The sequence below is a fragment of the Sceloporus undulatus genome, chromosome 7, assembly GCF_019175285.1.
Source record: "Sceloporus undulatus isolate JIND9_A2432 ecotype Alabama chromosome 7, SceUnd_v1.1, whole genome shotgun sequence".
NCBI classification, from domain to species: Eukaryota; Metazoa; Chordata; class Lepidosauria; order Squamata; family Phrynosomatidae; genus Sceloporus; species Sceloporus undulatus.
This window is the reverse complement of record NC_056528.1, coordinates 22,011,061-22,025,119: the sequence shown is the minus strand read 5'-3', so window position 1 is coordinate 22,025,119 and position 14,059 is coordinate 22,011,061. Positions and strand designations below refer to the sequence as shown.

The window sequence follows — 14,059 nt, the reverse complement described above, 5'->3', positions numbered from 1 at the left end:
TAAACATCCCCAGCTCCCTAGGAATATCCAGTGGAGTGGAGAATTGGAACTAAAAGTCATATCCTCTTAACTGATATTATGGGTTTGCTTCTGTTGGTCTTATATATTGTTCTCCTAGAGTTACCCTGCTGTCTCCTGATGAATCTCTCTTGCCTCTGCCTTTTTGTCTACTATATTGTGTCTTCCTTTCCCTCATCACTTCTGCATTTAAAAGAATAATTAGAATTATTTTCTGTTCTGTTCAGTGATACCAGTTGTAAGCTTTGCATGGAAGAAAATTAATTTCACTTGTTTTTATCAAATGATTATTTATTTTGAGTATTTATACCCTGCTCCTCAGCCTGAAATGCTTTCAGAGCAGCTTACAACTTTTTTTTAATTAGACAGTTCCCTACCCTCAGCCTTACAATCTAAAAAGACATGACACAGAAGGAGAAGGGAATGGTGGTGGGGAAAAGATCAGGTTAATTGGTTCATCTCTCCCTCTGGGGCCATGGCCATGGCAGATGGGCTGGAGGGAGGGCTGTTCAACTTAGTTTGGGCTAGACCTGATGGATCTGGCCTGCCTCTCTCCCTCTGAAGCCAGATGATGGTGGATGGGCTAGATAGATTTGGTGTGGGTTTGTTGGCTAGAGAAGAAGGTTTAATCCTTCTTTCCCAGGACCATCCTTGCAGAGGTATCCATAGGTTTTGCTTAGTGACGTCTAAGCCCCTTCTTTGCAAATATATGGACTGGAATTATCATAGATGTATGGAAGTGGGCCATGGGCCCATCTAGTTTTGTATTGTCTGTTCTGGCTAGCTGTCACTGTCCCATCTCTGTCTTTCTGTCCTTTTCTGGAGATGCTGTGGGTGGGAAGAGTAAATAAGCAAAGCTGGTGCTGTACACCATGCTGTAGACCTTCCAGAGATTCTGAAAAGCAAGGCCCTTTGTCTCTTGTATCACATCCTGCACTCTGAATAGAAGGCTATGAGAAAACCAAATTGTGTGGAGAGCCTTCAGTTGTAGCTCCTCAGGGTAATGTGTCTGAACATCCTTTGTAACGTCCAGCTAAACAGGTGAGGTTTGCTGGCAAAGGGTAGGAGGGCCCACATCTGCTTCTGAAGCTACCTATTCACACCTGCAATCTCTAACCAGACATATCATTTGGGGCACGTAGGGGTTCTGTCTGCACTAACATAACACTCTGTTCTTTCCGCTCCAACCCCGTCTCTCTTTTTCTTAGACTCTCAGCGCTCCCACCTGTCTTCATTCACCATGAAGTTGATGGACAAATTCCATTCACCAAAAATCAAACGGACACCCTCCAAGAAAGGGAAGCAGCCTGACCTACTAATAAAGACCCCAGAGAAAGTGGTGAACAAGGTAAGCCAGAAGGTGATGGACAAGGTCATGTCCTCAGGAGCAGAGCCCACAGGAGATGTTATGGCCACTGGTCCAAAACTGATGAGTTGATCTCCTGATCAGTTCATCAATTCTGGACCAATGACCATAACATGATGGTGGGTCAGGCAGGGTCAGGGAAGCCCCACCTTCCACCCCAGTCTAGAAGGCCCAAATATTGTCACAGAATTGAGAGGGTTCTAATGTAGTACTTTAGGATCCTAGAGAGTTGATTAATTGCCCTGTTAGTGTCTATATTACATGTGACTTTCTGGGTGTTGGATTGCACCTCTTGTGTTACTTCTCCATACTGGCTAGTACTGGCTAGTGTGAAAGAAACAGTTGAGAGTTTTTTAGTCATCCATTCTGTTTTCTTGAAACACCTCTCATTTTTACTCATTGTAACTGTTTGAAATTGTGCCTTTAATATCTCCCTTTTGAGAAGCTCTCATTTGCCCTGAACTTCCTGACCACAGGATTACCTTTCCCTAAATTTACTGAAATCAGCTTTCCTAAAGTCTAGAATGCACGTCTGACTATTCCTGGTTTCTCCTTTCCACTGTACAGTGGACCCTTGTTATATGCTGGGGTTTGGTTCCAGGACCCTCCATGGATAACAAAATCTGTGGATGCTCAAGTCCCATTAAATACAATGGCATAGTAAAATGGTGTCACTTATATAAAATGGAAAATCAAGGTTTGTTAATTGGAATTTATACTTTTTTGGAATATTCTCAAGCCGTGGATGCTTGAATCCGTGGATAAAAAAATCAGTGGATATGGAGTGCTGACCATATAACAAATTCCAGGAGAACATGATCACTCCCTCCTAAGGATCCCACCACTTGCACCCGATTAACCAGGTCATCCCTGTTGGCTAGGATCAGATCTAAAACATCTGATCCCCTTGTTACCTCTTCCACCTTGTTTATCAGCGACTTGGATGATGGAATAGAGGGCATGCTTATGAAATTTGCAGATGAAACCAAATTAGGAGGGGTAACTAATAGCCCTTAAGACACAATCAGAATTCAGAATGATCTCAACAGATTAGAAAGCTGGACCAAAACTAACAAAATGAATTTCAACAGAGAGAAATATAGGATGCTATACTTGGGCAGTAAAATTGAATTATATAGATGTAGGATGAGTGACAACTGGCTTGAAGGCAATACAAGCAAAAAGGATCTAGGAGACTTAGTGAACCACAGGCTGAACATGAGTCAGCAATGTGATGCAGCAGCTAAGAAAGCCAATGCAGTTTGTAGGCTGCATCAGTAGGAGTACAGTGTCTAGATTAAGAGAAGTAATAGTGCCACTCGATTCTGCTTTGGTCAGACCTCACCTAGAATATTGTGTCCAGTTCTGGTCAAAAATCAAGAAGGATATCAAGATAAGGAGCTCATCCTGAGGAGGGGTACCAAAATGGGGAAAGATCTGGAAACCATGCCCTACAAGGATTGACTTAGGGAACTATATTTAGCCTGAAGTTCAAGAGGAGACAAGATAGTGAAATTTAAATAATTGAAGGGCTGTCATATTGAGGATGGAGCAAGCTTGTTTTCTGCTCCTCCAGAGACTAGAACATGGCACAATGGATCAAATGACAGGAAAATAGATTCCGCCTAAATAACAGGAAGAACCTCCTGAAAGTAAGAACTGTTCAACAGTGGAACACACTCCCTCGGAGAGTGGCAAAGTCTCCTTGTTTGGAGGTTTTTCAACAGAGGCTGGGTGGCCATCTGTCATCAGGGCTTTAATTGTGCCATCCTACTTGGCAAAATGCAATTGGGCTGGATGGTCCTTGTGGTGTCTTCCAACTCTAGGATTCTGTGAAAAGGGAGATGCCTTTCACTGGCCTAGGAAGACAGGTGGCAGAGGGTTCCTCTCCAGTACCAGATTGGGTGTCTTGGAACAAGTTTGGTGTCAGCTTATTTCTTGCCCTTTCTCTCCATGCATTTGCTTTGCTTTGGAGGCCCATTGACTAGAGCAGAAATGGGAGTTTCTAAAAAATAGTAGAAATTCTCATATATGGCACACACACACCCACACACACACCCTGTCCTTCCTTGAATAGAGGCTGGGAAACAGCATTCTTGTATATGTGTGATGAAGCTGTTTCTGGGTCAGCCGTTTCACCATTTGATTCATAACAATGGCAGATGCAAAGCGCTCTGGAAAGTGCTGCCATGGCATTCCTTTTCATTTGGGAAAATGGAATTGTGGGATGTGGTCCATTGGTTTCTAATGTTCCAGTTTCTTGGTCCATGTCATAGTGAGCACCTTGAGAGGCTTTCAAGAGATATAAGCATAGGAGTAGTAATTTAAACAATGTGGGTCTCCCATGACATTGCCTAGCCCTTCTTCTCTCCATTTCTCTGCCTTTGTTGAATGCATCTTGTGAAATATTTATCTTTCAATTGTGGAAAACTGACACAGAGTGTGCCACTTAACCTGGTGTCTCATCTGAGCAAATGCATTGTGGAAAACTGACATAGAATGTGTCACTGGCTTGGGGCCCTTTGCAGGATCCCCTCCCCTATTCACAACTCTCATTCTGCAGCCTTGTGAGCCCATCAGGGTCCAGAGATCCTGAAGGTGACCCTGTAGGCCACAACAATTTCTTATGTAGCAAAATACATTATTCCCCCCCCCATATCCCAGCCAAATTAGCTATCAAGATATTGGTCCAGTTGCCATTTTGGCTGGGATACAGAGAAGAAGCTTTTTGGTGGATGGATGGGATTTTTACACATTTGTGTATATTTGACAACTTTGTATATGATTCTCAGATCATTTTCACATAAAAGTCACACCAATAAACTTTATAAAATGTGAAGAGGCTGTGAAGGGGAGGGTTAAGTTTTGAAGGTTGCAAGAGGGGTTTGGGGGCTATATGTAGCCCTTAGGGTGCCCTTCCTCCACCTTGCACTAGGGAATGCTTGCCCAGGGGACCATTTAACATTGCCTGGGGCTTACTGTATTTCCTTGCCATTTTTCCATCATGCAACCTGGAAAGTAGCTTACATAGGTAGTCAACAAGATACAGTCAGCAAATGCCAGTCAACAACTCTTTAAGATTCCAAAATTCTAAATCGATATGTTCATCCATCCATCCTTTCATTTGATAACATCAACATCTTGCCTTTCTGCACCGAGCTCAAGGCAGTATGTGTGGCTTTCTCCGTCTCCTCCCCCTCTGGTGCTCACCCTCACCTTGCAAGGCAGATCAGGCAGAATCGAAATGGCAGAGCCAAATTCACCCAGGAGATTTCATGGCTCAATGGGGAACAGAAATTCATCTTCCCAAATCTCATTCCAGCACTTAAACTACTCCACCTCATCGGCACTCTGTTACAAAAAATCATCTCAAAACATTGTTTTCCTTGTTTCACTGGAAGAAGCAGAATGAGCAGCATTTGCATGGTTAAAAGAAGCACTGCTCTCATTTCAGTTACTAACCACCTGGAAGTAATAATATCCATCGAAGACTTCTAAATTAAGTTCTGATTTCCCATCTTGTTTTGTACAGAAGGGAAAATGGAGAAGAACAACTTCTTGACTGTTTCTACCAGCCAGCTTGATCTTTGCACGCTTCCCTTCTCTTGCCATCTGTAGATATTGCTATTTTATTTTCCTAACCTGAAATAACGGTGTGATTTATTATTTTTTATGGTACAGATTTTGTTTTATAGTGCACTTTTTAATATTTTCTGTTGAAAAATATCATGTTAATATTTCTAATCAATAGTACAATAGTTATAAAAAGAGGCAGAGGAACCAATGTCAGACTGCAACAGTGCCCAGCAGTCCTAGGTTTAACATCAGCGTATCTTTCCCAGAATCTAACTTGGCTGGAGGAAAAGGAGAAGGATGTTGTGAGTGCCTTGCGCTATTTTAAGACCATTGTTGATAAAATGGCCATCGACAGCAAGGTGTTAGAAATGCTGCCGGGATCTGCAAGCAAAGTGCTGGAAGCCATCTTGCCACTGGTCCAGACTGACCCTCGAATCCAGCAGAGGTGAGTTTGCCACAGGGGAGGAAGTGGTCTTCAGACTGGCAAGTGCTTTTTCTAAAGAATTGCAGCCAGAGGTTTGTCCAGGTCTTTGAAATCCATTTGTGATTTTGTCTCTTTGGAAATTCCTGGCTGTTTGGAATTTTGGAGCTTATCTATATTGAGTCAAACAGTTGGTCCACCCATCTCAGCACTGTCTGCACCAGGGATGCACCTTAGGCTATGGGACCAGATATGGACCCTGAGGCTTCCCCATGAGCCCACACCTGATCCCCAAAAGTCCAGTAATTTCCCAGCTTTTGTATTGGTCCTCCCCCCCGCCCGCACCCTCAGTCAGATAGATTGAAGAGCCTTTCTAAAGACTTAGACCCGGTACAGACTGGCGCAAATCACCAGCCTGGGCCGATTTTACGGCTCAGGAGAGCAGAGCGTCCGCACGCTCCCGAGCCCTACTGCGCTGTCCAGGTGCCATTTTTGCACACACGCATTCAAACGGCGTGCACACCGATGACGTGCCTCATGCACCGCATCTAAACAGCTCGGCGCACAAGGGACATCACCACGCCGCTCCAAGGTGCTAATGGTGCCTTGGCAGCAGCGGAGAAAGGAACCACGTTTTGTGGCTCCTTTTTCATGGTGCATTGTTGCCGCGACATGTGGTCACTGCGGCAACGATTTGTACCTGGCAATCTGTCTCCTTCTTTTCCTCTGAATCTTCAGATTCTAAAGGGTGAGTTATGACACTTTGCTTTGAATCTGTAGTTGGTTGAATCCAGGAAACCTGAGCCTGTGGATACAGCAGGCTCACTGTACTTACAACTGACCCATGAATAAGTTGACCCGGATTTTTTGGGATAGATTTTTTGACTGAAATTTCTTGATTTATACACAAATATATGTGATATATCGCCATGGGGTTGAGGGACAGTAGTTTCTTTAAACACTGTGTGTGTTTGTGTTCTCATTCTCTTCCCACTGGTGGATTTTTGTCCCTGCAGTTCTGCCATCTCATCCTGCTACAGTCGCGTGTACCAGAGTCTGGGCAATTTGATACGTTGGTCTGATCAAGTGATGCTTGAGGGCGTAAACTCTGAAGACAAAGAGGTGGTAAACACTGTAAAAGGGGTCATCAAGGCAGTTCTGGATGGTGTCAAGGTAGAGTTTCCTTTTTACCTTCACTAACAGCAGCTGTTAAAAAATATATGAAATACCACACCACACTTGAGAACATCTTTCAAAATTCAGTGGCACTGGCATTTAGTCTAGGTCTTTCCAGATGTATTTCTACAGTTGGTTCTTCTTTATGATCTTTGTGATGCATATGAATCATTCTGTCTCTGTTTGGAAGATTCTAGAGCTGTGTTTTGGCGATAACCCCACCACCTTACCTGCACACATTTAAGCCATGTGTTTCCACTGAAACCCAATTCTTTTTCAACCACCATTGTGGTAGGATCATTAAGAAGTTTCAATGTTTGGACATTTCTCATTTTATTGGTTTATCTTTTTGCTGTTTGGGGCTTATGGCCCCAAAGACTTCCTTCAAGAAGTGGATGGCTAATATTCCATTTTCAGACAGTGATGCATATTGCCTCTACCTGGGCAAGGACACTGTAGTTGACGTGTGCCAATTTGCCAGAACTTTATGCAGCAAGCAAGGTTTAACAAGGAGATGGCCAACTGAACCTCCTTTACTAGAAAGTTCCACAGCCTGGGAGCAGCCACTGAGAAGTCTCTCACCAGTCCTCACCAGCTGTTCCTTCAGTTTATTCAATTTCAAGGAGGATTGAAAATCTATACTGAGTATGGACCTCTGGTTGGCTATGGAGGTCAGATGAGACATACCTGAACATGGTTGTGAGAGGGACCAATCACCCAACATGGTGACAAGACTGTTGGACAAAGAACAGATGGCCAAAATACACCCTTGGCACAGGGAATTCTGAGAGGTCCATTTTGGATCTGATTCCTGCTCTCTCAGTCAATAGAACCTTTGAGTACCAGGGAAGAAGAAGAAAAAGAGCTCTCTGACAGAGAAAGCTAAGTGTCTCAAAAAACTACAGTTCCCAGAATTCCCTAGCAGTGAACAAGGGCAGTTAAAGCTGTCTCAAACTGGATTATTTCTGCATTGTGTTTCGGACCAAAAACTACCGAATGGAAACCAAATGTTGCTGGATGACATTAAGAATAAGAAGCGAAGGAATTCATGGTGGAGATTAAGCAAGAACGTAAGAACTGAACTAAAAGAGATAAGACAAACAGTGGAGAAAATGTTCCCCAGATCTGACACAAATAAAATGTAAAGTTGAAAATCTCAAAGAAAAAAAAGTTGAACTGGAAGAAGAGATGGATAAAATAAAGACAAAACAAAAGTTGGAACTATATGAAAAGGTGATATGGGAGAAAAACTACACACGCAATGTGTTAAGATAAGAGGTTTCTCAGAGCAAAAAGAAAATATTCTACATGAACTTTTACTGCTAAGTATAGCAATATTTGAGGGAAGAGAAGAACAAGAACATCAATTTGAAATAGACAGAATGTTCAGATTGAACACACAAATTGTAAATTGAATACACAAATTGCAAGACAACCATGTTTAGGGATGTCTCATTGGAGTATGGTGGAGTCTCCTTTCTTGTAGTCTCTTCCAACTCTGATTCTATGAAACATTCATAGCTACATGGCAAAAACACAGTGAAACGCTTTTGGTGAATTATGAGGATGCCTGGAAGTTTTTTTATGAAATGATTTTTATTATAAAAGCAAGCAGAATTATGTGGAAGCCAAGCAGCCAGGCTCTATCCTTGGGCTCTCCATTACTGGAGGCATTTAAGGAGAGGCTGAATGGCTGTTTGTCAGAGATGCTGTGGTTGCAAGATTTGGAGGAGATGACTTTCCAAGATTCCTTCTCATGCTGGGATTTTCCTAGATTTCCCTCTATAAGGCAAGGGGTGGGTGTGGGGCTTGAAAATCCAAACTTTGGGCAGGTAAGGCAGATACTGTTCCCAGATGAAGAACAGTACTGCAGTGCACTTGACTAACATTAAGTTCTGTGTTGTGTTTACACTTAGGAGCTTGTCAAACTCACAATAGAGAAGCAAGAGCATCCATCCCCCACCAGCCCTGCCAAACCAAGCTTACCTGCATGTGCATCAGAAAGGCAAGTAATAACAAATATCTGTTGTGGGAGGGGGTGGATTATTTTTAAAAAATGGGTTGCACATTTCATAATCACTTGGTACTGTGTAAGGCATTCAACACTCTTAATAATGGGCATCGTATATGAGGTAAGCTGTGTTTTTTCCATCTCCAGTCCTTCGGAGCTTCCCTTGACAGATCGCGAGATGGAGATTCTCACTAAGACCACAGGGATGGCTCAGACCCCTGAAGTCTTGACAGATTCATTGGATGAAGAAGTTGCTCCTCCCAAACCCCCACTCCCTTGCATTCGAGTGGCTGAAAACAGGTATGTGATCCCAGGCAAGGGAAGTTGATAATTAACTGCTTGTCAATGTTGTGTTGTGATTTAAGCATAGGACAATGACTCTGAAGGCCAGGATTCAAACCCCTGCTTGACCATGGGTGACTCTCAGCCTCAAACAAAGGCAAAGGCCCTCTGAATAAATCTTGCCAAGAAAACCACTCAGATCTTTGAAGTGTCTCAAGCATCAGATCTTTCTGGAGGCCATAGACTACCAAGCCCAGAAAAAGACAATAGAGGAAGTACCACGCTTGCAGTACTTCAAGGGATGTTATTCCATTAATTTTTTGGGTTCCCACAAAAAATGGCTCGTGGCATGCAGGAATGGGAAGATCAGCCATGAAAGAATTAGGCAAGATCCTAAAGCAGCCATGGCAAACCCATGGCACATGTGCCAGAGCCGGTATGCAGAGCCCTCTCTGTGGGCACACAATTTATTTACTTGCATTTGTATGCTTTTGAACTTCTAGGTTGGCAGAAGCTGGGACTAGTAACGGGAGCTCATCCCATCATGGGGCACTTTGGCCTCAAACTGCCAACCTTCTGATCTATCTAATATCTTGACTAGATAGGCCATAAATATGTCTGAACTGACCTGTAATGTTAAGTAATGTCAAGAAAAACAAATCTTGTCAATGTTTCTGGGGCTTTCGGAAGTACAAGAATAGATGGGAATCATGTTGGCAGAGGTTTGATATGAGTTTTAATTACTCCTTTGATATCAATTTGAGTCCTAAAGTGCAAAAAAAGTTAATGATGGCCTTAGCTAGTTAAGAATATTTAACCTGACTTCATTTCCTAAAGTGGATTTGCAAAGCAGAGAAATTCAGAAAAATGCTAGAGGAAGCTGATATTTCTGATTTCTCATGGCTTGTTTATTGATACAGAAGTGTTTAGTTCACATGCAGACTCCTGTTTCTGCTTTTTCTTGTTTTCTCCTCTCTCAGTCCTCCTCCTGCATTGCCACCTAAGAAACGTCAGTCAGCTCCGTCTCCTACTAGAGTGGCTGTTGTCGCACCTATGAGCCGAACCACAAGTGGATCCAGTTTACCCATTGGAATCAACAGACAGGTAACCAGCTACTTGGCCTCTCCAGTCAAGAGAGGGTGGCAGGGGAAGAGTGATGCTTTCCATCTCGGGAGATGTGCTGTTTCCCTGGGGCAAAGATCCAAGAAGTGACAGAGAGGTTGACAAGACTGGTCAAGCCTACTGACCATTATCCCTTCCTTTTGGTCCATGTGGGAACCAATGATACTGCACGGCACAACCTTCAGAATACCAAAAGGGATTATGAGGCTCTGGGGAGAAAACTGAAAGAGATGGATGCACAGGTTGTCATCTCATCTCTTCTCCCAGTTGAAGGAAGTCCAGGAAGGGAGAAGAAAATAGCAGAGGTAAATAACAGGCTCCGCAGGATTGTCACAGTGCTGCCAGGAAACGTTTGGATTTTAGATCAAAAGCTGCAGTTCCATGAAGGGGGACTCCTGGCATCTCACGCCAGTTGGCAGAAACATTTTTGCCAACAGTCTCAAGAATTTGATCATGAGAGCTTTAAACTGAGTTATGTGGGGGAGGGAAACAGTATTCTGAAAGGCAAAAGGTCTGGAGAAAACAGCCAAACTGTCATAGAGAGAACAAGTGCAAAGACCCTTTTTGGGGGAAAGGCAGCATAAAAATGAATGAATGAATGAATGAAATGTTCCTTTCTTTAAAACAGATTTTATTTTTATTGTCTTAATTTTTGAGTGTTTATATCTAGCCAATTAAAATTTTAAACAGCAACAACAAATAGATGTATTAAGAAGCCATCTGTCCAAAGTCCAAAAATAACCTATTGTTTTGGTGAGGTTGGCAGGCGGTGATGTGACACATGTCTCTTCTGTGCCTCCAGGAGTTTGACTCAGACTGCTATGCTCAACGGAGACTGTCAGGCGGCAGCCAGTCCTATGGAGGGGAGTCCCCACGCCTGTCCCCATTCAACAGCATGGGCAAGCTCAGCAAATCAGACGAGCAGCTCTCCTCGTTGGATTGTGACAGTGGACAGTGCTCCCGCAACACAAGCTGTGAAACATTGGGTAGGAACTGTAGGCCTTCTCATCTGGTGATGCGGCGTTGAAGGGAACAGCATGGACAGGGATGAAAGAAGGTGTCCTTTGTTCAATGAACAGTACTTGTGTTCAGATTTGGAGCCTCAAAACACACAAAAAGTTTCTTGGGAACTTTTTTGTCTATTCCTCAACGCAAGAGGTTGGACTAAATAGCTCTTGTGGTTGCTACTATATCTAAGTGTCTGTGATTCTAACTATGGGCTTGAATACCTTGTGAACAAAGTGACAGTTTCCTATCCCCATCCTGTCACCATTAGGGGGTAGTAGAGAAGTAAGCTATGTGGGATTTTATCTGGGATACAAAATGCTACAGACTAGAGTCTTTGGGGCTGTGCAGACCGCCCCCAAGGGGCAGCCTGCAGCTGCCTTCAAGTGCGCCAAATCGGGGCCATGGCAACCACACGCCACAGCCCCAATCTGGCCTTTCCAGGGCATGATAGCCATAGTGCCACAGCTTGAAGGTGCTCCTTTGGCACTGCGTCATGTGGCTGCAGCACTAGAGAAGCCCTGTGACGCCACATCACAACACACATCATGGTGCCCTGGGGGCGGGGTCAAGGTGTGCATCATGTGGTCGCAATGCCCCGACTCCATCCCCAGGCCAGCTTTAATGGGCGGTCTGCACAGGGCCTTTGTAATATACAAGGATCCCAGAGAGCCAATACCATTCTGCCACAGATCCAGCTCATATTTTGCACACATGCACACACCCCTCTCCTTTTTTGTGCTTTGTAGAATTTGTGGCTTTCTACATCTCCCAATTTCTCCCTGTTTCTAACAGCATATTTTTGTATCTCTGAAATTTTGCCCCTGGTCCCAGGAGCAGAGCACTTTACTACCCCTCCTCACAATACAGTGGATTATTTCTGTTTTTATTCATTTATCAGGAGAACATAGTAAATGATTTCACAGTCAGAGAAAATAGCTGTTTTGCATTGCTTTTAGTTGTTTTATAATTTTTGTTTTTCTGCCTATACCTGCTCTGAGATCTTCTGATATAAGGCAAGATATACACATCTAATCAAAAAAAATAGTTTATCACCAGTCAGTTTGGTCAGTTTTCTTCACCATGCAGCCAAAAGCATATGGATCCATGACAGTGGTCATTTTCTAATATTTATTTCCAGTACCAGTCCATCACACATGCTTGCCACTTCTCATAGAGGTTCTCTTCTTAACTTCTATGCCAAATAGGCATGTAGAGGCCTGTCTTTCCTGTGGAGATGCCCAGTTAGCACTGAAGGTTTTTAAAAACAGTTTTAGAAATGGTGAATAACCTAGATTATAAAATGCAGTCATGTTGTGGGACTTGAAATAAATACAGTGCTCCCTTCCTGTACACCGGGGGGGGGGGGGGCGTTCCGGTCCCCCCCCCCCCCCCCACGTAAGGGGACAATTGTGTATGCTCACGCCCCATTGAAAATAATGGGGTACGTGCGCCATTCATTAGATTCTCCCATGGCTTCAGCATATGCTGAAAGCCACAGAAGGGAAGCCCGCGTATGGCACGAGCTCACTGTACCATGTTACTCAGCCACCACATTCTAATTTAATCAAGCATCATAGATGTTCACAAGCATATGGATTATTGTTGAGCTCTTAGAAAGTGGTTTAAATTTTCTGAGAACTGTACGTATGCAAAACAAAAGTCAATCCTAGTGCATTGCTACTGCAGGTCTCCCATAGGTGCATCAGAATATCTCCATTATCTTATTTTGGGGTGCAACTTGCCTGAAGCTAATGAGACACTCAGGGAGCAGTAACAGATAGGAGTGGTCCCTAAATACATGTGCTATGTTCTCAAAGCATATGAATTATTGTTGAGCTCTTAGAAAATGGTTTAAATTTTCTGAGAACTGTACCTTTGCAATCCTAGTGCACTGTTACTGTAGGATTCTGGGCGCTGAAGTCCAGTACTATTCCAAGCTCTATACAATTCTCACCCATAAATTTATAACCTGATTGACATAGTAGAAAAGGTGAAGGGAGTGCAGCAGTACTGGCACAGATCAGTGTATAGGTACAATTCAGATATCATCAATTATGCTTCCTGTCTTTCAGCTGCCTAGTCACCTGACTTCTGCTCTTCTTTGCTTCTCCCTAGATCATTATGATCCCGACTATGAGTTCCTGCAGCAGGACCTCTCCAACACAGATCAGATACCTCAGCAAGCACCTGGTGTCCTCAGTCCTCTGCCAGAGTCTCTGGGGGAGTCCGGATCCCCATTTCTTGGACGCACTTTCCAGCTGCCAGAGCACTGCAGCCCCACGGTGACTACTCAGGCACCTGAGATTCCTCCAGCTCTTCCAGAGAAGAAAAGGAGGGGGACAGCTGCCTCCACCTTTGACACCTCTGGCTGCAGGGTCTTGCTGGAGAGACATCCCTCGCAGTATGATAACATTTCAGAGGAAGACTTACCCAACCCTGCCCTGCTTCAGGCAATGCCCTTCACCCCTTTTGCCGCAGTGCTGCCCTTCCAGCCAGGGAACTCGCCAGCCCCCGTCGAATTCCTGCCAGACTTTGTCGTTCCAATACCCACTGGTGATTTTGAGAAGCCACCGCCTCTGCCGGAGAAGAAGAACAAACATAGTAAGTGCCGTTCTGGCTTTTGACCTTCCTACATTGCTCCATGTTTGACAAGGAAAGAGCCACTTGGTCAGCAGTAGAAGATCTGTTGGCATGCAAGAAGCCAAAGGATGGTGAGCCTTTGGAGTCTCCACTTAACCCTCTGGCATAAAACATGTGTATTGTAGGGACTAGGAGGGACTTCTTGACTCTAGTGAGAATTCTTTTGTGTTATAGGCTGTAGAAATGCCTCACATCTGGTAGAGTAACACTAGGTGATTCCACCCAAAAACATAGGGTGAAATACAAATAAATAAAAACAGATTTAAATAAAATAAAATCAATATAAAAGCATGTACTCACTATATAGTGGAGTATTCTTTGACTCCATTGATAATTCCACAGTTCCGCAAAGAAAGAAAATTTGGTTTCCCCTAAATGAGAACAACCTAGTGACATCTAGGGTATGTCATATCTGCTTTGCTATATCTTAGTTTCCTGA

The 14,059-nt window shown here is 43.7% G+C and overlaps 1 protein-coding gene across 8 annotated transcripts in view; it reads left to right on the top strand.

The window, feature by feature from the left end:
- The window catches only part of RAPGEF1 (Rap guanine nucleotide exchange factor 1), an 82,410-nt gene that overhangs the window by 28,044 nt on the left and 40,307 nt on the right, over positions 1-14,059 (top strand). For all 8 annotated transcript variants that reach the window (XM_042478460.1, XM_042478459.1, XM_042478455.1 and 5 more), the window contains exons 2-9: positions 1,227-1,366; positions 5,227-5,405; positions 6,398-6,554; positions 8,474-8,562; positions 8,716-8,868; positions 9,831-9,954; positions 10,775-10,958; positions 13,096-13,581. In XM_042478460.1, coding sequence (XP_042334394.1) covers positions 1,227-1,366; positions 5,227-5,405; positions 6,398-6,554; positions 8,474-8,562; positions 8,716-8,868; positions 9,831-9,954; positions 10,775-10,958; positions 13,096-13,581 — 1,512 coding nt within the window. The remainder of the gene's footprint in view (positions 1-1,226; positions 1,367-5,226; positions 5,406-6,397; positions 6,555-8,473; positions 8,563-8,715; positions 8,869-9,830; positions 9,955-10,774; positions 10,959-13,095; positions 13,582-14,059) is intronic.